This window comes from Camelus dromedarius, chromosome 11 (genome assembly GCF_036321535.1).
Source record: "Camelus dromedarius isolate mCamDro1 chromosome 11, mCamDro1.pat, whole genome shotgun sequence".
Lineage (NCBI taxonomy): Eukaryota > Metazoa > Chordata > Mammalia > Artiodactyla > Camelidae > Camelus > Camelus dromedarius.
The window spans coordinates 54,079,899-54,107,379 of NC_087446.1; the positions used below are offsets into that span (position 1 = coordinate 54,079,899).

General features: G+C 33.9%; 1 protein-coding gene across 1 annotated transcript in view; it reads right to left on the reverse strand.

Moving 5' to 3' along the window:
• FAM186A (family with sequence similarity 186 member A) overlaps window positions 1–27,481 on the reverse strand; it is a 61,380-nt gene that overhangs the window by 28,964 nt on the left and 4,935 nt on the right. The window contains exons 2-3 of the mRNA XM_031463625.2: window positions 7,375–7,591; window positions 6,240–6,410 (exon numbers count right to left, since the gene is read on the reverse strand). Coding sequence (XP_031319485.2) covers window positions 6,240–6,410; window positions 7,375–7,591 — 388 coding nt within the window. The remainder of the gene's footprint in view (window positions 1–6,239; window positions 6,411–7,374; window positions 7,592–27,481) is intronic.

Genomic DNA, 27,481 nt, shown 5'->3' on the forward strand with positions numbered 1-27,481 from the left:
TAACCCCTAGAATTTGGGTTTAAAGGGGGAGGGTATAACTCAGCAATAGAGTGCGTGCTTAGCATGCACAAGGTCCTGGGTTCAATCCCCAGTACCTCCACTAAAAATTAAAGTAAAATAAAAAATTAATTTAAAAAAGAGAATGAAAAAAACAAGCAAACAAACAAACAAAAATAAATAAAAAATACATAAAGAAACCTAATTACCTCTGCCCCCTAAAAAAAAAGCAAAAACAAGTAAAATTTGGTTTTAAAAAGAAAAATGAAAAGAAAAAAAGAAGGAAAAACTGAGCAGAGATATCAGTAGCTGCTCACTGTGGGGAATACAGACTCCACCCAGTTAGTCCAGGCAAGTCACTAAGAAAACAAACCAAAAAGGCAATAAAAACAAACTCTGGAGGTTGCAAGGAAAATCAAAATCCAGAGTTGCTACAATATATTATCTAAAATGTCTGGTTTTCAACATAAAAGCAGCATGCAAAGAATCAGAAAAATGTGACCCATACAAAGGAGGAAAAAGCAGTCAATAGAAATTGTCTCAGGGACTTGGGCAAGGAGGTGGGCAAGATGTTGGACTTACCAGAAAAAAATGACATCCAAAGAAGCAATTATAAATATGTTCAAAGAACTAAAAGAAACTATATTTTAAATAAAAGGAAAGTATAACAATTACTATAAATAGAACATATCAATAAAGAGATGGAAATTAGAAAACCAAGTGGAAAAATTAGAGTTGAGTAGTATAACAACTGAAACAAAAAATTCACTCAACAGCATATTTGAAATGACAGAAGGAAATAAGCAGCTAACTTGATGTTAGATTACAAGATATTGTCTTATCTGAAGAACAGGAAGGAAAAAGAAAAAAGAAAAATGAACAAAGCTTCAGAGAATTGTGGGACACCATCAAGCAATGTTCCAGTGTACAAGCAATAGAAGTCCCAGAAGAAGGGGAGGGGCATTAAAATATTTGAAGAAATAATGGCCAAATCATCCCAAATTTCATGAAAAACATTCATCTACACATTCAAGAAGCTCAGCAAATTCTAAGTAGGATAAAGACAAAAAGATCCATATCTAGAAAGAACATCATAGTCAAACTGTTGAAAGCAAGACAAAGTGAGAATCTTTAAAGCAAAAAGAGAAAAATGACTCATCACAATTAAGAAGACTCATTAAGAACAGGGGAACCACAGAAAATTTAACAAGACACTTCTTAGCGGAAACAATGGAGGTAGAATGCAGTGGGATTATATATTCAAAGTGCTGAAAGAATAATATTGCTCACCAAGAATTCTATATCCAGCAAAGCTATTCTTCCAAAAGTGAAGGTAAGACATCCATTCCCTAAAATAACACTCTTCTCAAAGTAGCATGCATGTACAACTCTCATAACGATCCTTACTTCATGTGTTTTTAAACACTTCCCTATATGTATTATAGGAGAGCTATCACATCTGTTTACTGAAATAACACTCCGGTCAAAAAGTAGCTTGCAGTGAACATTCACATATCCATAGTTGATACTGTGTTTTTAAACACTTCTCTAAATGTGTTACAGAATGTCTATCACATTCATTCCCTGAAATAATGCCCTTTTCGAAGTGGCATGCATCTACAACCCTTGTTTTTTTTAAAAATGAAGGTAAGAAATAATATATACTAATGGCAAGTAAGCATATGAGAAGATGCTCAATATTACTTGTCATTAGCGAATTGAAATTTCAATGAGATACTGTTACACACTCATTAAAACAGCCAACCGCCCAAAACAAACAAACAAACAAAAAACAGACAATAGCAAATGCTAGCAAGGATATGGAGCAACAGGAATTCTTGTTTATTGCTGGTGAGAATGAAAAATGGTACCAATACTTGAGAAGACAGTTTGGCAGTTTCTTACAAAATTACTTAAAGAGTAATGTAGTCTTATCATATGATCCAGTAATCATGCTTCTAGATACTTACTCAGTTATGTCCACACAAAAAAAACTTGCATGAGAATGTTTACAGTAGCTTTATTCTTAATTACCAAAACCTGGAAGCAGCCAAAATATCCTTTAATAGGTGGATAAACAAACTCTGGTACATCTGTACAATGAAATAGTATTCAGCAGTAAAAAGAAATTAAGCTATTAAGCCACAAAAAGACACAGAGAAAACTTAAACATGTATTGCTAAGAGATAGAAACTAGTCTGAAAAAGCTATATACTACATAATTCCAATTACATGACATTCTTGATAAGTCAAAACTACAGGGACACTAAAAAAGCAGTAGTTGCCAGAGTCTTGGGGAAAGAGGGGAAGGATGAAACTCAGGAGATTCTTAGGATGGAAAAACTATTCCATATGATACTGTAATGGTGGATACGGACAATATACATTTGTCAAACCCCACAGAACTCTACAGTACAAAGAGCGAAACTTGAGGTAGGCAAATTTTTAAAAATAACCATCTAGGAGGTCAAAGGAGCCTAGGGAGGAATTCAGTCTATGAAAAGAGAATCTAACTGTGTTAGAAATATATGACACAACCTCACTGAAAGAAATGGTGGGAGTGAGGGGAGAGGGGGAAGAGTGTTGCTGACCCAAGTAACTGGAAATGAAAGGATTCTGTAAGAATGAAGGCAAAAGGAACTACATATGAGGAATGTACTCCAGTTCATAAATTATTTCCCATAGGGATATGGGTTAATAATTCTGATACTGCTATACGTGTATACTGGAACTGAGCAATTAAGTAAATGAATGGTAGAAGGTAGGAACAGATTTCTCTTTGTGTAGAAATTTATTATGGCTAGAATGATCCATGTGATAATGGATTAGCATTAGAGACATCAAGAAGTACTCATGTTTAATTTAACATAGTTATAGATGATTTTACATATACTTTGAGATATGTATATATTCATGGGTTAGTACACATTTATTTATTTATTTATTTATTTATTTATTTATTTATTTATTTATTTATTGCTCTGTCAGATGAGAGGGCTGAACAGAAATGACCCCAGTAGCAATGATCACACCTAGCAACCGGATCTTGGCTTTTAGTAGTATTCTCCAATTAAAAGAACTGGAAATTCTTGGGGAAATGGCAGATTCTAGGACTGGGGCAGGAAATATTCAAGATGAACTTGAAGCATCTTGTAAGTACCAGAAAGTAAGGAAGTACTAAAATATATACATAAATAAACCACATTGCTAGAGGCATGTCAAAGGGGCACAAGAACCAACTGAAAGAGGTCCTGATGCCCAAAGCTGGAACAACTTGACCTAGAAAATAAGGTAGTATTGGATTATAACCCAAAGTATTAAATATCTGTGAGTTTATTTTGATATAAATAAATAATTGAATAAATTAATAAATGAGAGAGAATAGATAAACTCTTGTGCATAAAAACTTCAAATAATTTATGTAGGTACTCCATCCTAGAGGAGGAGGAGCATAACTCTCCAATCCTTAAATGTGGGCTGCACATACAGACTTCCTTTTAAAGAGCACAGTATGCAAAATAAGGGAAAAGAGTAAATTTGCAGTGAAGAAACCTGACAAGCACTATTTTAGCTAAGTGATCAAGGTCAACATCAAGTCATAAATCGTTTGATAATATGTATCCTTGAAATGATATTGTGACAATGGTACTTTACCTCTGTGATCTTTCTCCCAAAACCTTACAAGCAGTAACCACAGGGGACCTAGAAAGACTATATTAAGACTGGACAAAATAGATATTACGAGCAAAAAAAAAAATGGTTTTAGAGACAGTAAGGGACATTTTATAATGATGAAAGGGTCAGTTCACCAGGAAGCTATCACAATTATAAACACATGTACATCTAACATCAGAGCCTTAAAATACAGGAAGCAAAAACTGACAAAATAACACTGCTGGTGGGAATGCAGTTTGGTGCAGCCACTGTGGAAAACAGTATGGCGATTCCTCAAAAGACTAGGAATAGACTTACCATATGACCCAGGAATCCCGCTCCTGGGCATATATCCAGAAGGAACCCTACTTCAAAAAGACACCTGCACCCCAGTGTTCATAGCAGCACTATTTACAATAGCCAAGACATGGACACGGCCTAAATGTCCATCAACAGATGACTGGATAAAGAAGATGTGGTATATTTATACAATGAAATACTATTCAGCCATAAAAACCGACAACATGACACCATTTGCAGCAACATGGATGTTAATGGAGAATGTCATTCTAAGTGAAGTAAGCCAGAAAGAGAAAGAAAAATACCATATGAGATCGCTCATATGTGGAATCTAAACAAAACAAAACAAAACAAAACAAAACAAAACAAAACATAAATACAAAACAGAAACAGACTCATAGACATAGAATACAAACTTGTGGTTGCCAGGGGATGGGGGGTGGGAAGGGACAGACTGGGATTTCAAAATGTAGAGTAGATAAACAAGATTGCACTGTGTAGCACAGGGAAATATATACAGGATCTTGTGGTGGCTCACAGCGAAAGAGAATGTGACAATGAATGTATGTATGTTCATGTATAACTGAAAAATTGTGCTCTACCCTGGAATTTTACATAACATTGTAAAATGACTATAACTCAATTAAAAAAATGTTAAAAAAAAAACCTGACAGAATTAAAGAGAAAAGTAACAATAATAGTTGAAGAGTTCAATATCCCACTCTCAATAATGGATAGAACAATTAGATAGAAAATCAGTAAAGATATATGTAGAAGATTTGAACAACAATATATACCAACTGGAGAACACTCCACCCAACAACAGAGTATTCTTTTCAAGAGCACATGAAACACTGTCTAGAATAGATCATATGCTAGGCTATAAAACAAGTCCTAATAAATTTAAAAGGATTTAAAAAATACAAAGGATTGTTCCTCAATTGCAGTGTGATAAATAGATAGATTGGAGAGAGAGATAACATATAATCTCCTGGTTCTGCTTCCATGGTTGAACCCTGACTGATACATGTTCTTTTTTTCTTTTCTTTTTTTTCGGTAGGGGGAGATAATTAGGTTTATTTATTTATTTATTTATTCTTAGAGGTAATACTGAGGATTGAACCCAGGATCTCCCACATGCTAAGCATGTGGCTCTACCACTTGAGCTATACCCTCCCCCCAAATCACATGCTTAATACAACACTAAAACCATGATCAATATAAGGAAAAAAATGATAAATTGATTGAGCTTCATCAAAATTAAACACTCTGGGGCTTCGAGGCACCATTAAGAAAATGGAAAGGCAAGCCACGCACTGGGAGAAAATATTTGCAAATCACTTTTCTGATAAAGGACTTGTATCCAGGATATATAAGGATACTCTTAAAACTCAATCATAAAAATAGGTAAGTATTTGAATAGAAGATATAGGGGTGACAAATAAGCACACGAAAAAGTGCTCAACAGCATTAGTCATGGGAAATGCAAATTAAAACCAAATGCAATACCACCTCACACCTATTAGAAAGGCTGTAATAAAAAAGACAATAACAAGTGTTACCAAGGATGTAAAGAAACTGAAACCCTAATACATTGATGGAAATGTGAAATGGTGCTGTCATTTGGGAAATCAGTTAAGAATTTCTTAAAGAGCTAAACACAAGTTTACCAGCAATAGACAAAAATGACGTAGAAATTCTACTAGTAGGTATCTACCAAAAAGACATGAAAATCTTATGTCCACACAAAAACTTATATGTGTGTGTTGATAGCAGCATTATTTATAAAAGCCAAAAAGTGGGACCAATCCGAATGTCCATGAACTGCTCAGTGGGTAAACAAAGTTTGGTATATGCAAACAATGGTGTACAATTGGCAATAGAAAGGAAGAAGCTACTGATAAATCCTATAACATGTATGAACTTCAAAAGCATCATGCTAAATGAAAGAAAACAGACATAACCGACATAAAAGGCTACATAAAATAAATATAATTCCATTTTATGAAATATTCAGGAAAGGCAAATCTATTGAGGCAGAAAATAGATTAGTGGTTGTCTGAGGGTAGGAATGAAGATTGACTGCAGGTGGGCCTGAAGGGATATTTTGGGGGTGATAAAAATGTTCTAAAATTAGATTGTGGTGACAGTTCCACAACTCTAAATTTACTAAAAGTCACTGAATTGTACAATTAATGTGGGTGAACTTTATGGTACATAAATTATCACTCAATAAATCTCTTTTTTAGAAAAAGTTAAATCTATTTCCAATGTCTTAAAGCACTTACCTGTTGTTTTCTTTTGTTTCCTCTTTTCTTCAAGCATAGATGTACTAATCCTGCTCAGTATCTTAACACTGTTCTCAATAGATTTGAATGTTTCTGGTAACATCTCCATTTGTGCTGTCCAGTGGTAGTGTTCATCAGTATTGATTGCAGTCATCCCAGACAGAATGGCATCTTGAAGAGGGGTAAAAAAAAATTACTTTTGTGCAGAAAAATAATTATAACCATATAGACTTATAATATTGGCTAACAACTCAATATTGTAGTATTAGGAAATAGAGGTATCTCATACTTATTGTTATTCTGAGGCTTTTCTCTATGAAGAAATGAAAAAAAGAAGAGACTTGGAATAGAAGGCTGAATAGTAAGTCTTGGACATGAAAACATGAATCTGGTTAAAAGGTGTCTATTTGGTTTAGTTTCCTGACTTTAGGAAAGTAGATACCTAAAACATGTGTTTTAATATTGGGGATCTAAACACCAGTTAATTCCTTTGGTAGGTTAGCTAGTATTTTATAATCCCTATTACATGAGATTTCTTGTAACTAAATGAAATTTCTTTTTTGTGTTCTTAGCTTATTCATTCTTTGATTCAACCAGTGTCTCCTCTAAAGATATAGCAAATTCCCTGACTTCATGCTTTTACATTCTAGTGAAAGGAGATAGACAAAAAATAAAAAATAAAAAATAAAAATCATTAATTATATAGTATGTCAGATGGTAAGAAATGTTATAGACAAAAATAAAGAAGACTAAAGAATAATGAACAATGCCAGGGGTAGAGAATGGGGATAGTCAGAGAATATCTCATTTAAAAGTGAGATACAAGCAGAGAATGAGCCATTTGGCTACCTGGTGGGAAATGTTCCAGGGAAGGGAATAGGAAGCATAAAGACACTAGGAGGAGCGTGCTGGCATGCTTGAAGAAAAGCAAGGAGGCCAGAAAAGCTGATACTGAGTGAGCAAGTTTTTATATTCCTTATTTTATTCTTACTGGAACAGAGAACAACGGTTCCTTAGTCTTTTCTTCTTTAGTCTTCTTCTAATCTTTCAAATTTACTTATAAATTTACTTATAATCTTTCAAATTTCTGTTCTCTAGCTTTTCTAATAACTTTAAGCCACTTCTGGAAACTTACGCCATTCTTCCAACCAGGCCAGGAAGTCGGCAAGAGTCTTGTCTTTAATATCAGCAGACTTAATATAAGCAGCTAGTTTCTCCAGCAAACTTGTTCTCCGTTTCTTATGTTCTTCAAGGAATATCTTCCTTCCAGAGTGCACATGCTCATCAACAGTATAGCGATTTAATATCCGCTGCACATTGTGCATTATGTCACTCAGCTCCATATTAAGGCCCTATAAGAATAAGAAGGGGGAAATATATTAATAAATCCTCAGTTTGTTGTTGATGTTGTTGGTTTAGGGGAGGTACTGGGGATTGAAGCCAGAACCTTGTGCATGCTAAGCATGCTCTCTGCCACCGAGCTATACCCACCCCAATAAATCCTCAGTTTGACAATAAGTTTTGATCACCTTTCTTCCCACAGTATCAGTGACAGTCACTACAAATCTGTCTAATCAAAGTTCTGTTAATTCCAGCTTTTCTGTAAGTCTCAGATTTTTCTCTTAAAACTTTTTTCTCTGCCTTCATCTTAGTATTGCTATGATATACTGGAAAAAATACTGGGTTTGAAACCATATCTGGATGACAACTCTAGCTTTCATTAAAATGACTTTTAGTAACTCACTTAAAAATTCTGATCTGCCCTGACTCATCTATAAAATAATGAGATGCTAAGTTCACAGGAGACATGTAAGATATGTGAAAATGCCTTATAGACTGTGGCTGCTATAAACAAATGAATTAATTAGCTAATTAATTAAAGGAAGTTACTTTTTTTTTAAATGGAGATACTGGGGATTGAACCCAGGACCTCGTGCATGCACTCTACCACTGAGCTATACCCTCCTCCAAAAGAAGTTACTTTTTTTTTCTTTACTTAACCCTTACACCTGGAAAGCAGGTATCAGAATATTCCTCAACATAACTTTTATTTCTTTATCTCCCCTCATCAAGAGTCTATCAGCAAATTTCTTCTGTTCATCACTTTATCCCAGTAGTTCTCAGTGAGGGTAATTACTGCCTCATATGTGGCATTTAGAAATTTGTGAAGGCATTTTTGGTTGTAACAATGACTGGGAGGGAGGACTGACTGTATTTAGCAAAGGGTGCTAAGGGATGCCATACCATCCTACAGTGCAGTGGACAGTACACACATTGAAGAACTGGCCCAATCCTGCATAAATTTTGACGATCCCATGGAACATTCACACAGGTTAAAAAAAAAAAACTATAACTATTTGAGCTTAGAAAATTACTGTATTTAAAATATAAACAAAAAGTATCTTTTAACCAAGTTTAATTGTTTATTGAAATTTCCAAGAATGCAAATATTATGTAAATGAGAGGAAAATGTTCTAAAGAATTTCTGCAATCAAATTTCACCGTTCTGAAACACCACAGTACCAACTAGTAATGCACTGTTGCTAATAGTGTATAGTGCCAGTACAATAAACCTGCTTTTGTATCAGCCTGTATTTGTAGCTTTCATATTTATTTTAATTCTATATATGGATGCAAGCCTCTATTTCTTTGTTATGATTCCCAGTGAAGTTTGACCTAGAATTCACACATTGAAATTCATGTTATTATAAATTAGTACTTTTATTTACCCTTACATATTAATTTTTTAAAGTATAAGTGTAGATATTTTACCTATGAATTTCATTTCAGAGGAACAAAAAGGATGTTAAAAATATTTTAAAAGGGCACAGTAAATCTGATAGATGAAGAACCACTGCTTCTTCCTTTCCAACTTTATCAATTACTCTTTCAATTTGGGTTCAGACAGAACGAACTCCTTACAATAAGAGTGAGATTTGGATTTTGTGAATGAAATCACCATGCCAAAAGAGTGATCAGATGTTAGGTGCTGGGATTACTACAATCAGATATAGGTAATGCAGTTGCAGCAAATTAAGTCAGAAACACAGGAGAGCAGAGACAAAGTTTGATAAGCCAAGTGACGAAGAATAACATTACAAGCTAACACATAGCATGGTGGTTAAGGGAAAAATACCAACTCCTCATACATTCTTCCAGAAATTTGAAGACAAAGGAACATTTCTCAACTCACTCTTTGTGGCCAGAATGACCCTCATACCAAAGCTAGATAAACATGCTTCTAAAAAAGAAAATTACATACTAACATCCCTAATAAATATTGTTGCAAAAATCCTCAATGAAATACTAGCAAACAGAATTAAACAGCACATTAATAAGATTATATGTCATGACCAAGTGGTATTTTTTCCAGTGATGCAAAAATTGTTCGATATATGAAAATCAATGGGCTCTATTTCACCCCCTCCTTTTCAGATATGGCCCACACTCTACCTATGGAGTGTGTACCTAGTTTTACTTTAACCTGAGAATCCAACACCCACACATTTTTCTTTTCTCTTACCTTATACTCTATGCAGTATGTATCTCTCTAAATAAATCTACCTTTACTCAAAAAAAAAAAAAAAAGAAAGGAAAAGAAAAGAAAATCAATGAATGAAAAACACCAAAGTAACAAAACGAAGGGAAAAAAATCATATGATCATTTTAATCGATACAGAGAAAGTATGTGACAAAATTCAACACCCTTTCATGATGAAAGCTTTCAACAGAGCAGGTATAGAGTGAACATACTTTGACATAATAAACGCCATATATAACAAGCCCACAGTTAACATCATACTCAATGGTGAAAAGCTGAAAGTTATTCCTCTAATATCTGGAACAAGGCAAGGGTGCCCATTCTCACCACTTCTATTCAACATATTACTGGAAGTCCTAGCCAGAATAATTAGGCAAGAAAAAGAATAAAAGACATCCAAATTAGAAAGGAGGAGATAATATTACATCTATTTGCAGATGATACAATCTTATGTGTAGAAAACCCTACGAATCCCATCAAAAAACTGTTAAAACTAAAAAATGAATTCAGCAAAGTTGCAGAATACAAAATTATACACAAAAAATCTGTTGCATTTTCTATACACTAATAATGAACTATCAGAAAGAGAAATTAAGAAGATAATCCTATTTATAATTGCATAAAAAAGAATAAAATACCTAGGAATAAATTTGACCAAGAAGGTGAAAGACCTGTATATTGAAAACTACAAGATATTAATGAAAGAAATTGAAGAAAACACAAATAAATGGAAAGACATTTCATGGTCATGGATTAGAAGAATTAATATAGTTAAAATATCCATACTACCCAAAGCAATCTTCAAACTGAATGCAATCCTTTTCAAAATTCCCAGCATTTTCACAGAAATAGAACAAAAAATTACAAAATTTGTATGGAACCATAAATGACCCTGAAGAGCTAAAGCAATCTTTGGAAAGAAGACCAAAACTAGAAGCATCAATCTCCCTGATTTTGAACAATATTACAAAGTTATACTAGTCAAAACAACATGGTATTGGCATAAAAACACACACAGAGATCAATGGAATGGAACAGAGATCCCAGAAATAAACCCACACGTATATGGTCAATTTATGACAGAGGATCCAAGAATACACAATGGGGAAAGGACAGTCTTTTCAAAATATGGTGCTGGGAAAATGGGACAGCCACAGGCAAAAGAATGAAACTGGACTACTATCCTACATCACACACAGAAATTAACCCAAAATGGGTTAAAATATGAGTGTAAGACTTGAAATCAGAAAATTGCAGAAGAAAACATAGATGGCAAGCTCCTTGACATTGGTCTTGGCAATAATTATTTTTGGATTTGACACCAATAGCAAAGGTTAAAAGAACAAAAATAAACAAGTGGTACTAAATTAACTAAAAAGCTTCTGTACGGAAAAAGGAAAACATCACCAAAATGAAAAATCAACCTACTGAATGGGAGAAAATATTTGCAAATCACATATCTGATAAGGGGCTAATATTCAAAATTTATAAAGAATAGTTCAATTCATAGAAAGAAGTAAAATGGTGGTTTCCAGTGGCTAAGGGGAAGAGGGAAATGGGATGTTGTTGTTTAATGGGTGTAGAATTTTAGTTTTGCAGGATGAAAAATTTCTGAAGGTTGATTGCACAACAATGTGAATATACTTAATACTACTGAACTGTCACTTGAAAAATGATTAAGATGGTAAAATTTATGTTGTGTGTATTCTACGACAGTTAGAATTAAACAAAAAAAAATTAATTTAAAAAAGGAGTAATCAAATGTTAAGTGCTGGAAATACTGCAATTAGAAACCAGTGATCCAATTGTAGCAAATAATTTAAGTCAGATATACAGGAGAACAGAGACAATGTTTGCTAGGGCAAGTGCTGAAGAATAACATTACAAGCTAACCAATTGCTCATAAATTCTCCCAGAAAACTGAAAAGGAAAGAACATTTCCCAACTCATTCTTTGAGGCCAGCATTACTCTGATAACAAAACCAAATAAAGACATAAGAAAATAAACTATAAATCAATATTCTTCATGAACATAGTTACAAAAATGCTTAACAAAATATTAGAAATTAGAATCAAATAATACATTTTAAAAAAGACATTATGAACAAGTGGAATTTATTCCTAGAATGCAAGGCTGATTCAAAACTTGAAAATTAATAAATGTAAATCATTATATAAAAAAATTAAACAAGAAAAAGCATACAGTCATCTCAATAGATGCAGAAAAAGCAGTTAACAAAATTCAACATTTATTCATGATTTTTTTTAAAAATTCTATAACAAACTAGGAAGAGAGGATAACTTCTTCAACCTGATGAAATGCATTTACAAAAAATTTACAGCTACCATATACTTAATGGTGAAAGTCTAAAGTGCTCTAAGGATTCTGCTCTAATAATTTTTACTCAACCTTGTATCAAGGTGCTACCCAATGCAATAAGGTAAGAAAAGGAAATAAGAGAATATTGATTGGAAAGGGAGAAATAGAAGGTTTCTATTTACAGACCAAAAAAAAAAAAAAAATCTGTGTAAAAACTCCCAAAGACTCTATAAAAAAGCTACCAGTATACAAAAATCAAAATCATATTTCTATACACTAGCAATAAACAACTGGAAATTGAAATTTAATAAAACAGTACCATTTGTAATTATACTAAGAACATGAAATAATTGAGTATAAATCTAACAAGTGCAAGATCTGTACCTTGAAAATTACAAAACATTGATGAAAGAACCAAAGAAGATCTAAATAAATGATGACAATTCTCAGCACAGACAAGGAAGTAGAGCCACTGGAACTTTTATACTTTCCTGGTTGAAATGCAAAATAGTAAAGCCACTTAAGATAACAGTTTGACAATTTCTTATAAACATATGCTACCATATGACATAGCAATAACATTCCTAGGTATTTTGTCAAGAAAAATGAAAATGTATGTTTATACAATAATTTCTACATGAATGTTTGTAATGCCTTTCTTCATAATTGCTCCAAACTGGAAACAACCCAAATGTCCTTCAACTACTGGATGAATGCTTTGTGCTAACACAGATTCGAATGACATAGGATCTGAGTCCATTTGTAGGCATTCAGGAAAGGAAGAACTATAAGGTCAGAAAACTAAGGGCTGCAGGGGGTTGGTGGTCAGTGAAGGACTGACTACAAAGGGGCGTGAGGGGATTTTTTGAGATGGAACTATTTTAAATCTGAAATTTGCAGTGGATACACATCTGTATGCCTTTGTCAAAACTCTCAGAGCAGTATACCAAAAAGGATGAATTTTATTGTATGTGAATTTTACCTTAATTTTTTAAAAACCCTACAATCCAAAAAAAAAAAAAAAAGTTACAAACAGTAGAATCAGACTACCTGTATTTGATTCCAGGATCCACCATGTATACCAACCATGACCTTTAGACAAGCCTCAGTTAGTCTCAATTTCCTCATATGTGAAATAGGATTAATAGTAATACCTGTCTATGTTGAATTATTATGTGGATTAAACCAGATTATCTATAGGTAACCTGGTAAACACTTTAAATGCTAATGTTATTAAGTGCTTACTATATGCCACAAAGGTGAAAACATCCAAGTAAGAAGGTAGGTAGAGAAAGCACCATATTTTGAGCATCTAATCTAGAGCAAGATAGAACCTGTAATGCAGATGATAACAATAGCAAAATGAACACTGTATTCCTATTCTCCAGTTGAAGAAACAGTATCTTTAGAGTCTCCTGTGTTCCCTATATCAGTTGCGTTCCTTTCCCAATGCCCAGAGATAATTACTACCCTGAATTTTAGTTTCTATACTTTTAACAGTATAGTAAGCTGAAGGAAGTCCCTCCTTCAAAAGATATCAGGTCTTAATCCCTGGAATGTGTAAATGTTGCTTTATATGGAAAACGGTCTTTGCAGGTGTGATTAAATTAATAATCTTGGGGTGGAGACATTATCCTGCATTATCTAGGAGAGCCCTGTGGCAATCACAAGTGTCCTTATAGAAGGAAGGCAGAAGGCACAGTATTGTGTGGACACATATAGAGGAAATAGTTCAATGTGAAGGAGCAGAGAGAGATTTGAAGCTGCTGGCCTTGGAGATAAAAGTGATGTGGCCATAGCCAAGGGATTCCAGCAGCTACCAGAATCTGCAAGAGGCAAGGAATGGATTCTCAGAGAGGGAGAGAGTGCAGAGAGAGAGTGCAACCCTGTGACATCTTGACTTCAGCCCAGTGACACAGATTTCAGACCTTCTAGAATTTCTAGAATTTCTGACCTCTAGAATTGTCAGACAATAAAATATCTGTTGTTTAATACCACGCAGTTGTAGAAATTGTTACAGCAGTGAAGGAAACCAGAATGTCACCCCAAAACATGCCTCTGACATAAAAATTATTTTGATCTTAAGGCAGTTAAGAATCAGGAAACACAGAAAAAGCTTTCTCTACCATCCCCCTTTTCTACCTGAAGGCAAGATACAAATTCTTTTTACTGAAGACAGACTTATCAGCACCAGAGGAATTTGCAAACAAATCTTACTCTGTTAGTTTTCTCCCATATATTTACCTTCCCACAATCAGCCAGGTTGAAAGCCAAAAACTACTTTCTTTTATCTTGTCATTTCTTCATTAATTTATTGTTCTTTGTTGAAGATGCTAACATAAGCCGCTTGGAGTTCCTCTTTAACTTTTTCCCAGGTGATGTGCACTGCACACATTAACAAACTGCTTTTCTCTTGTTTATCTGTCTTTGTGAAGGAAAACCTAAAATGGTTGAGGTAAAGTTTTGCCTCCTCTAGGGCAGACACACACACACACACATCCGTAGACACAATAGATTGTGTAGTTTTGCTTGTTTTTAAATTATTCTCTTTATCCTTCTGTGACTTGCTTTTTACCTCAACATAGTATTTTTGAGTTGATCCATGTTGAAGTATATAGCTATAGCTCATTCATTTACACTGCTGTGTGTTTAGTACTTTATTGCACAAATGAACTAGAGTTTACTTATCCATTACTATATTTATTTGTCTCCAGTCTTGTGCTTTTACAAACAATGGTATAAAATTTTTGAACATGCTTCCTGGTACACATATGCAAGACTTTTTCTAGAGCCACTCTGTCCAATATGGTAGCCACTAGCCACATGAATCTATTGAGCTATTGTAATGAGGCATATGTGACAGGAAATTAATTTTAATTTTAATTAAACTAATTGAAATTTAAAAACTAATACGTGATTCATTTATTGGAAAAATTTAAGTATTTTTGAAGAACTTGGTGTATGAATCTAGCTCTTCAACTATATATTTTATGAAATCGAAATATAGGTCAAGTATTTCTGATGAAAATTTAGCATGCAATTTGATATGTAAGTACAAATTACATGCTGAATTTCGAAGACTTAGTATGTAAACAGTATATATATCTTAATAATTTTTATATTGATAAACAACTTCAGAGCCTTGAAGAGTAAATAGTTCTCAACCTAGAAATGCATATCCAGCAAAATTATCAGTTATGAGAGTAACATGATATTAATATCATAAAAATGTGTTGTAAAGAGTTTCCTATTTTTCTCTTCCCTGAAAAAGTTTGTATAAAAATTTCCCATTTCCCATTTCACCTAAGCTTTCTAAGTTACTGTCCCCAAGTTGCACACAATATTCTATATCCTTTATTGTCTTTTCAATCTCTGTTGCATGTATTGTTATATCACCCCTTTCATCCTTCAGTGTTTATTTGCACTTTGTCTTTTTCTTGATCAACTGTAACAAAGATTGTTCACTTCAACTTCTCAAAGAAGCATCTTTTTTAGCCTTCTTGAGCCTCCTCATTGTATTTTTCTTTTCTATTTTTTCCTTTCTTTTCTATTTTTAAAATTTGTACTCTTAGTTTTTATTATTTCCTTCATTTTATATCCTCTGGGCTTAATCTGTTGGTTTTTTCCTAACTTCTAAGTTTCCTTTTTAACTAATGCATTTTTAACATCCTTTTCTAATATAAGGTATAAATTTCCCTGTGAATACTGCTTTCATTACATCTCACGTGCATTTAATATAGTACATTTATTGTTATTCTAAGTGTTTTCTAATTTCTACTGTGACTTCTTTGACCTATGAATTATTTTGGAGTTTTCACCCATTTCTTTTTTTTTTTTTTAAAGCATCTTTTCTTCACTAATTTCTAATTTGGTTCATTGCGCTCTATATGATATCTATTCTTTGAAATTCTTAAAACCTGTTTTCTAACCTAAAACATGGCCGATTTTGGGAAATGTTCCCTCTGTGCTTAGAGAGAATATATATTTTCCAGTTTTTAATGTTGGTTCCTGTATATGTACATTAGATGAAGTTTGTTATTTTGTTGTTGAAACCTTTTACATCTTCAATGTGGATTTGTTGGCTTAATTTATCAATTATAGTATAATAGTAGTTTTTTTTTTTTTTTCAATTTCTTCTTGTACTAACACTGAAGTCTTTTTCTTTATGTATTTTCAAGCTTTGTCACTAGGGGCATAGGCCTGCATGCAAGTGCAGAATTATCAAATATGGAAGTTGAATCTTATTATCCCATGATAACCCTCTTTATCTCTAGTAATACTTTTTGACTTGAAGTCTATTTGTCTGATACTAAAACAACTGCATCAACAGTTAGTATTTGTCTGGTATATGATTTGCCATCCTTTTGCTTTCAATTTCTCTGTTTTTTCTGTTTTAGATATAGATCTTCTAAAGAATATTTATTGGGAGGGTGGGGGTATAGCTCAGTGGCAGAATGTGTGCTTAGTATATATGAGGTCCTGGGTTCAATCCCCAGTACCTCTATTAAAAATAAATAAATAAATAAATAACCTAATCCCCCCCCCAGAATAAAAATATAATAAAAAATAATTTTCTGACGAAATTTACTGAATCAAACTACCTCCAAAATAAGTTAATTAAAAAATAAAGAACATTTACTGAATTATTTTTCATCCAACCTAACAACCTTTGTATTTTAATTTTAATTTTTACATAGATATTGAATATACCAGTCAGTGTCTAACCAGAAAAACAGAGAATAGGTATGTAAAGCATTAACAAATTTAAAGTAGAGAATTTGTTACATATGTCATAGAAGAGCAAAAAGGCCAGATAGGGAATGAAAGCGAGGCAATCAGAAATTAGCAACAGCAGGAACAAAGTGAGAACTACATAAGATTGATTGGAATACTTATTTTTCTGACTTTTTCACCTTTTTTTTAACATTTTTTATTGATTTATAATCATTTTACAATGTTGTGTCACTTTTTCACCTTTCTTGCTGACTTTTGTATTGATTTTTTTGCCTTGTAGCAACTGTTTCCTTAAAAATGTCTTCACATGTATTCATAAATTAACACATTCTAAGGTAAATCAATATCAATACCCATCTTGAATAGCACAAGTATCTTAGTGCTTTAACTTTGATCAGTCTCCTTTCAAGATCCTATTGTTCAGTATTTTATTTCTATGTTTGTAAAACTCCACAAATAAGACATTATTATTGTCAGACTGAGAAGGACAAATACCACATGATATCACTTATATGTGGAATCTAAAAAATGATACAAATGAGCTTATTTACAAATCAGAAACAGACTCACAGACATAGAAAACAAACTTATGGTTACCAAAGGGGAAAGGTAGAGGGAGGGATAAATTAGGAGTTTGGGATTAGCAGATACAAACTACTCTATATAAAATAGATAAATAAGAACCTATTATTTAGCACAGGTAACTATATTCAATATCCTGTAATAAACTATAATCAAAAAGAATATGAAAAAGAATATATATAAATATTTATATATATAACTGAGTCACTTTGCTGTACACTCGAAACTAACACAACATTGTAAATCAACTGTTCTTCAATAATTTTTTTAAATAATAAAAATTAAAATTACCATTAGATAAACACCACAAATAATTGTTGCAGACAGTATTTATCAATGGATTCCAAAAAGTGGACTAAAGTTTGAGAAGACACAGAATGTACATAGTCTCGAGGTATCTTCCTCAAGATATTTATTAACTATAAAGGAAAAAATAGTAACTTTACAGTCTCCAAGCCACTATAGCCAAATGATCAAGGTCAACATTAGTCATACCACAAAACACTGTAATATGATGTACTGAGGACACAGATCATTTCTGAGGTATTCTTGCCCCCAAAATGCATAACATCAGTCCAATCAGAAAAAATATTAGAGGAACCAAAATTGAGAGACATTCAAAAACATTCTTTGAAAATATTAAGATCATAAAGGACAATGAACAATTGTCTAATGAAATGATACAGACTGCAGAAGAACAAGGAGAAACAAGTAAATGTTACGAGACCTTGCACAGGATCTGGTTACAGAGACAGGATATTAGTGGGAAAAGTGGGAAAGTTCAAATGAGATCTTTATTTAATAGTACTGTGTCAATTTTAATTTCTTGGTTCTAACAAGTGTACTACAGTTATGTAAGATGTTAACAATAAGGGAAGCTGGGTTAAAAATATATGGAAACTCTGCTATTTTTGTGGTTCTTAAAAGTCTAAAGTTAATTTGAAATTAAAAGCTCAAAGAAAAAACCTACTTTGCATTATTTACTAAAGTTGAATCTGTGCATACCTCACTGCCCAGCAGTTTTATTCATAGATGAAATGCATGCACACGTGCATCAAAAGACATTCACAGAAATCTTTATAGCAATATTATTTATAGTAGGCAAAAATAGCAGAATGGATAAAATCATAAAATAGAATGATAGTATTAAATATTAATGAACTATGGATTCATATAAAGAATCTCATGAACTTAGTATTAAGAAGCCAGACATTAAAGAATATATACTGCATGCTCCTATTTATTAGGAAAAACCAACCTGCAGTGTTAAGGGTCAGGATAATTGTTATCTTTGGAGCAAATGGGGAGGTTTCTGTAGTGCAGATAAGTTTTTTTTTAATTTGTTCACTTCATGATAATTCATTGAGTTTTTCAATTGTGAGTTTCCACTTATGTTTATTACAATTTTTAAAATGCTTTTAAAAGAAGAATTAACCTTAGGCTACCACCCTTAATGAAGTAACATGGACCAGACTTACCCTCTTATCTGAAACAACTAATAGAGGGCCACTAAAAGGTTTAATAGGAACAGTCCCCAGAGTTCACATAGGGAGAAGGAGTTTTTTCTGTTCCCAGCTGGAGTAGAAAGTATAGCTCCTGGGACATCTGGTAGAGTACTCAGAATGATTTTTGCCTCAGTGGTGGAGACAAAATTGGCCCTAAAATAAATGCTGCCATAGTCTCACATAACAATGCACAAAAGGAAGATTCAAAAGGATCAAACTACTTCCACAAAACTGTGTTCTAAAAGTTTGAGAATATTTATAGAATTAGAAAGATATCTAGCAGCTAACAAGATAAAATTCACAATATATAATATTCAATCAAAATATCAGGCAAGAGGAGTGACACCAGGGAAGATGGCTGAGTAGAAAGCATGAGGAATCCATTCCTCCAGATAGACAACAACCGTATTGGCAGAATCTGTCTGATTTAACTATTTTGGAATTCTGGAGTCTATTCAATGGCTTGCAGCTTTCAAAGAAAGACTTGCTTAGTATAGTATGGGTAATTTCAGTCAATTGCCATCTTTAGCATGGTATTAGCTATCCATTTCCTATTCTCCACCACTGTGACAGAACATGTTCCTAGAGCAGCTTACAAGGGCCAGGGTGGGCATCCTCCAAATATGAGAAATCTGTGTACTGATTGTGAATTGCTGTTTCAAATCACAGAGGTGAGGATACAAAGGCAAGCTCCCATGGTTGCAACCTCCACCAGGTTGAAACAGCTACCAGGGGATTTAAAGAGACAGTTTCAATTTTTTTTTCCCTTCATGTTTCCTTTTTCCCCTTTTGGGAGCCAGACATTTAAAGATAAGACATTCAAATGCAATTATATTTTCAAAGGAACTTAGAAAGTCACCAATAAAAAGATAAAAAGATGCAGAAAATATCTGAGGAGACCTAAAATTTACACCTCAGGCTGATCCCTGGCACATAGACACCATACAAGATTAAAAACAAACAATCAACAACCCTGGGAGAGAAGGAGATTCTGATTTCCAGCTTACCACATTATAAGATTCAAATGTCCAATCTTCAACAACAACAAAAAATCGTAAGGCATACAAAGAAAAAGGAAAGCATGTTCCAGTCAAAGGGAAAAAAATTACAAAAACCATGAGAAAGAAATTAAGACATTACCAGAGAAACAAAAGATGAGAAAGTACATTACCATTAGAACTGCCTTATGAGATATGCTAAAGGGAGTCCTTCAGGGTGAAATGAAAGTACTCAAGGTTATATGAAGAAACAAAAATCTTTGGTAAAGGCAAAAAAATGGGAAATTTTAAAAGCTAGTATTGATGTACTTTTGGTTTATAACTCCACTTATTTTCTGCATGATTTAAAATACAAATGCATAAGAAACAATTATTAGCTTGTTTTTGGGTACATGTTCTATGAGGATATAATGTGTGATATCAGTAATTGAAAGGAGTGTGGACAGAGCAGTATAGGGGAGAGTGGTATGCTATTAAAGTTTAACTGGTATAAATTAAAGATTGTATAACTTTACAATTATTTGTAATTCCCATGATAACCAGAAAGAAAGTATAGAATATACACAAAAGGAAATGAGAAGGGAATTAAAACATTTCACTAAAAAAAAAAAAAATTAACAAAACACAAATGATGACAGCAATGAAAGAAATGAAGAGGAAAAAAAACTGTAAGACAATAGAAAACAAATAACAAAATGGCAGCTTAAATCCCACCTTATCACTAACTACTTTAAATGTAAATTGATTAAACTGTTTTATCAAAAGACAGAGATTGGCAGAATAGATTTTAAAAAACCAATGATCCATGCTGTCTATGAGAGACTCATTTTAGATCCAAAGATTCAAGGAAGTTGGAAGTGAAAGGATGGGAAAAGATATCCATGCAAGTAATAACCAAAAGAGAGATGGGGAGTTACACTAATATCAGACAAAATAGACTTTAAATTTTAAATGATTGTAAGAGATAATAATAAAAGGTTCAACAGAGCAAGAAGATAAAAGTTACAAATATTTATGTACCTAATAACAGAACTTCAAAATATAAGAAGCAAAAATTGATAGACTTGAAGCAATGGATTGTTCTATAATAATAATGGGAGATTTCACTCTAAATAATGGATAGCACAATGAGACAGAAGATAAGATAGGAAATAGAGGACTTAAACAACCAATAAACCATCTAGATATAACAGATGTATACAGAATACTCCATCAAACAACAGAACATACAATTTTCTCAAGTGCATGTGGGTCTATTTTCCAGTATAAACCATATGTTAGGCCACAAAATAAACCTCAATATATTTTTAAATATATTTTACAAAGTATCTTCTCCAACCACAATGAGATGAAATTGGAAATCAACCACAAAAGGAAAAGTGGAAAGTCTACACATGTGTGGAAATTAGCATATTCTTAAACAACAAGTAAGTCAAAGATAAAATGACAAGGAAATTAGAAAATACTTAGAGATGAAAATGAAACCACAACTTATAAAAACTTATGGGATATAGCAAAAGCAGTGCAAAAAGGGAAATTTATAAAGATAAACACTTACATGAAAAAAAGATCTCAAGTCAACAAACTAACTTTATACCTTAAAGGAACTAGAAAAAGAAAAACTAAACCCAGAGCTAGCAAAGGAAGGATTAGAAAGATTAGAACAAACATAAATAAAAGAGTATGGAAAATCAATTCAGAAAATAAATGACAAAAAACTCTTCCTAAAAATATCAACAAAATTGAAAACTTTAGTTAGAGTGACAAAGAAAAAAGAGAAGAATCAAATTACTAAAATCAGAAATCAATGTGTAGACATTACTACTGATTCTACAGAAATAAACAGGATTAACAAAAACACTAAATTGAAAAGATATATGCATCCCAGTGTTCATAGCAGCATTATTTACAATTGTCAAGATATGGAAGCAACCTAAGTCTCCATCAACAGATGAATGAATACAGAAAATGTGGTACATATAAACAATGGAATATTACTCAGCCATAAAAAACAATTTTTGCCACTTGTAACAACAGGGATGGACTTGGAGGGTATTATGCTAAATGAAATAATTCAGACAGAGAAAGACAAGCACTGTATGTTATCACTTATATATGGAATCTAAAAAACACAACAAACTAGTAAATGTAACAAAAAAAAAGCAGATTCACAGATACAGAGAACAGACTGATGGTTACTGGTGGAGAGAAGGAATGGGGGAGGGACACATTGAGGTAGAGGATTAAGAGGTACAAACTATTACATATAAAATAAGCTACAAGGATATATTTTACAACACAGGGAATATAGTCAATATTTTATACTAACTATAAATGGAGTATAACCTTTAAAAATTGTGAATTACTATATTATACACCTGTAACTTATAAAATATTGTACTATACTTTAATTTAAAAATAATTTTTAAGTAATAAACAGGTAAGAATTTTTAAAAGGTAATGAGAGTAGTGTTAACAACTTTTGTATGCCACCAAATTGGATAACCTAGATGAAATGGAAAAATTCCTGGAAAAATGAAACATGTGAAGACTGACTAACAAAGAAATATAAAATCTAAAATGATTATAAATCAATAAAAAAATGTTAAAAAAAAAGTTAAAAAAAAAAAAGAAATATAAAATCTGAATAGACCTGTAACTAGAAGGGAGAACAAATCAGTAATAAAAAACCTCTCAACAAAGAAAAGCCCTAGACCAGATGGCTTCCCTGGTGAATTCTACCAAACTGGAGAGTTGATATGTCCCTGAGGTAGACCAGTGAAAGTGTATTGCTCACCTTGCCAGCTGAAAGAAAACTGCTTCTAGAGGTGCTTATTGACAAGTATGGAGAAAAACCATTTGCCAGATCAGTAGCTGCATACCAGGTACCAGAGGGTGTGTTAATTTGCTCAAGCAACAAAACCACATCTGTTACATCAGCTGCAGCTGGAGTTACCACGTGGTTAATTTTACAATAATCCACTGCCATTCTCCAAGACCCATCTGTCTTCTGCATAAGCCAAATAGGCAAGTTGAATGATGATGTGGTGCCTCTTTCCCTCATGGACATACTTATCTCTGCAATCCCTCTAGGAATGCCATATTTATTGGTTTACCACGTTCCTAGGTAGAGGCAGTTCCAGTGGCTTCCACTTGGCATTTCCCGCCATAATACCCCTCACTCCACAGGTCAGGGAACTAACGTGGGGATTCTGCCAACTGCTGAGTATGTCTTTTCATTTCACATATTCCAGAACTGGCAAAATAACCACAGGATGAGTTCAGGGACCCACTGGGCCCACTGTGTTATGGACCTGAGTTAAAATTCTTTTGATCACGTGACATCCATAAGGCCCTACTCTGGCTGATAGCCCACAGAAGACATTTTGGATCCCTAGAATTAGTGTCAGTTCAGAGCTAGTGTCCATTAGCCCCCAAAAGAACTGATTATTTTCTTTTTCCCAATGCACAGTTATCCTGGTAAAAGGCTGTAAGTCTCTTTGAAGAAGGCTTGGAGAAAGATTAATAGTATGTGTTTTCAACAAGGTCCTTCCTCAAGGGAACCCAGCTTCCCCTTCATTCAAGGGGTTCTGGGTCTATAGACTGGCTTAAGTCTGGGAATTGATTGAGGGGCCATGACTCTCTGTTTTATGATTCAGGTTAGACTTTTGCTCACTTGACCTAGAGATTTTCTGCTTAATAGATCAGGTAAGAATTTGGTAGGTTCCTAATGATTTCACTTTTAGGAACACCACGATTAACTAGCCAAGGCTATAGTTCTTCATAAGTCAGACATTCTGACTGGTGCTTTGACTCTGCTAATCCATTATGGTAATCATGCCCACCTGGCCTTTGCTGGCTCAGTGCCGCCACTTGGCCCCTGCCACCTCAGGATCCAATTACTCCCACTGTATTCAGATTTCCCAATTCCACTGTAGGGTCTGGCCTATAGAGAAGAGTGATCACTAAATTCTCCAAAGATGCCAAGACTCCCCTCATAAATTTATTTCTTACAGTCATGGTGAAAGGTATGTCTTCTGGGGTCTCCTACAGTGGATGGATAGATTGTAAATAGCAAATCCACTTAATGTTCAGATATCCCTAAGCCTTTTAATTCTTTCCCTTTCATCAAACCACAACAAGTCTGGTACGTCTAACTCACTCACTGTGAGTAAACTTTTGGTTCATGTTTCAGCCAACCAACCAGTGAAACTTTAGAACCTTTTCTAACTCCCCAAGCTGCAAAGTTAAATACAGAATTTTTGCTTAGTGAGTCCACATCAACAACTTTATGTTCCTTCCACCATTATCCCACACCTTTAACATCCATTCCCACACATATTCCTTGGATTTCTATCTGTAAAACCGAGAAAACTCGAGTAGTTCTTTTGGAATGTAGCACACCTCATGGGTCACACTTTGAACCTCATCTTTAGTGGTACTGAGATTTGAATATGGTTTTAGGTCTAGAAACAAAGCTGTTGTGGGAGTGGTTCCTGAGGAAATACAGCATTGTCTAGCATGGTAACTGCCTCAGGAAAGGTCATTATAGTTTCCTCAGGCAATACAGGGTTAATCCCCTCAGACTGGGGTGGAGAGACTATTCCCAGTGGTGTTGGAGAGGCTGCGCCTACTGGGAGTGGAGGGACCACTCCCCTGGCAAAGAACACGCATAAGAATTTGAGCTTCAGTGCTCCAAACTTTAACTGAGCCTTTCCATACATCCCCATGCCAACATTCAAGATCCCTATTCCTCTTCAATCAATGCCCTCACTTTAACTTTAGCCACCCACTGAGGCTGGGAACTCAACCTGTATTGTAAGCCAGTCAGAGAATGAGATTCTGGTTTAATTTTCATTCATCTCAGCTTGAAGTTACACGAAATTAAGGATCTCCTTCAGGACACTTATGTGGCACTTAAACTGAGAATTTGAATCCCTGATCTCATCCTTTTCTTTCCCCACTTTGTTCAGTGACATTAGGAGCAATGAATCAATCTCATTATATTTGTTAATTTGTCAAAAATGTTTGAAAGTATCATATATACAGTTGCCCAGATTCTTGCTTCTTATAAGCAGTTGATTAGGGTATCCAGTGGTGACATTTTGCATATCTTAATTGCCAGATCATGCCAAGGACTATCAGTGCTCTCTTTAATACTGGAAATGGAGTCATTTATATCTTTAAACCTAATCAAATTAGAGAGCCAATTCCAGAAACCCCAAACCCAATTCAGAAAACTCATTCTTGAGGAGGCTGGAAGGGGGCCGTTGTAGTGTCACACACCCTCCCAAACCTTGCCCTATGTGTCTCTTCCATTAAGCTCTTCCTGAGCTGAATCCTTTATGATAGACCAGTAACAGTACTAAAGCACTTACCTGGGGAAAAAAAAGAAAAGAAAAGAAAACTCATCCTTAAGATTCTGTTCCTCCAGAACTACTCTCAGTACCAAAATATGATCTATTAGTATTAGAGTTCTCCAGAGAAACAGAACCAATAGGATACATACATATAGGGACAAAGAATGTCTCTTGCTATTTCAGTAAATAAAGGATGTTGCCATCAAGCCGTGGGTCACTCTAGTCACCCCCAAGGGTGTACCCTGAGGGGAATTCAGGATGGAAATAAACAAGATATTGACCCTAGATAGTAAAGGTGCATATCAAGGGAATGATTTCAATGAGCCAAGACTCTCTCTCATCTTCCCATACATAGAAAAGTACGAAATTCATTAACTTGAGATGTCTGATTTTCTTTAATAGTAATCTTTTGATGTTCAGACTACCTGATTTTTTTTTTTTTTTTTTTTTTTTTTTTTTTTTTGGCAAGAACTCCTATATATGCTGTCTCCTCCCTTATCTTTTTGGAACAATCCCTCAGAGCTATCTGACAGGTTGTCCCCTGGGCGTAAATCCCTAGCAACTCTGCCCAAAAAACTCCATAATTCTCAATTTCTCGTGTGTGCATTTTTTCAGTCGATATATATATAGTAGTTCCAGTCTGAAAGCCAGCAGGCTCCAGATCCAAGTAGAGCTGATGTTTCAGTTCAAGACTAAAGACTGAAAAGACTAATGCCCCAGCCCAAGACAGTCAGGCAGGTGGAGTTCCTTTTTACTCAGTCTTTTTGTTCTATTCAGGTCTTTAACTAGATGAGACCCACCCACATTAGGGAGGGTATTCTGCAGTACTCAGTCTACAGATTTAAGTGTTAATCTCATCCAGAAACATCTTCACAGACATACCTAAAATAATATTTGAATAAATGTCTGGGTACCCTGTGGCCCAGTCAAGTTGACACAAAAAATTGACCATCTCAGGTATCAGCAGAGTAAAAGGCAACACACAGAATGGGAGAAAATGTTTGCAAATCACATATCTGATAAGTAATTAATATCCAGAATATAAAAAGAATTCCTGCAACTCAACAAGAATAAACCTAGTTCCAAAATGGCAAAAGACTTAAATAGATTTCTCCAAAGAATGTATACACATGGACAACAAGCACAAGAAAAGATGCTAAACATCACTAATCATTAGGGAAATGCAAATCAAAACCACAATAAGATACTTCACACCCCTTTGTGTGGCAATTATGATTAAAAAAAAAAAAAGCCTAGAAAATAACAAGTGTTGTTGTGAATGTGAAGAAATTGGAACCCTTGAGTACTGCTGATGGGAATGTAAAATGTTGCAGCCACTGCAGAAAACAGTATGGCAGATCCTCAAGAAATGAAAAATAAAATTACTATATGATCCAGCAATTCTACTCCTGGGTATATAAAAAATTGACAGCAAGGACTTAAACAGCTATTTGTACTCCTATGTTCATAGCAGCATTACTCACAGTGACAGTGAGATAGAAGCAACCCACATGTCCAATGATGAATGAATGGATAAACAAAATGTGATATATACATACCATGGAATATTAGTTTGTCTTAAAAAAAGAAGGAAATTCTGACACATGCTACAACAGAGATGAACTTTGAAGACATGCTAAATAAAATAAAGCAGGCACAAAAGGACAAATACTTTATAATTTCACTTATGTAAGGTATCAGGAGAGGCAAATTCATAGAAGAAGAAAGGCGTGTGGTGGTTACAAAGGTTTGAGGGAAAAAGGGAATGGGCAGTTATTGTTTAATGGGTCAGAGTTTCTGCTTGGGATGATGAAAAGTTCTGAAAATAGATAGTGGTGATGCTTACATAACATTATAAATGTAGTTAATGCCTCTGAATTGTATAATGAAAAATAGTTAAAATTATAAATTTGATGTTATGTGTATTTTACCCTAATAAAAAGTTGAAAATGGGTAATTGCCTATTTAAAACAAAAATAATTGGAACGTAATAAATATTGAGTTTATAATATATATAGAAGTATGATACAAATATCACAAAGGACAGGAGAAGAAAAAAAGAATATCACTGTAAGGTTTATACACTTTCAAAAGTAGTGTAATACCATATGAAGGTAAATGGTGATAACTTAGAATACATACACTATGAACCCCACAGCAACCATTAAAAAGGTGAAGCAGAGTTATAGCTAGTAAACCAAT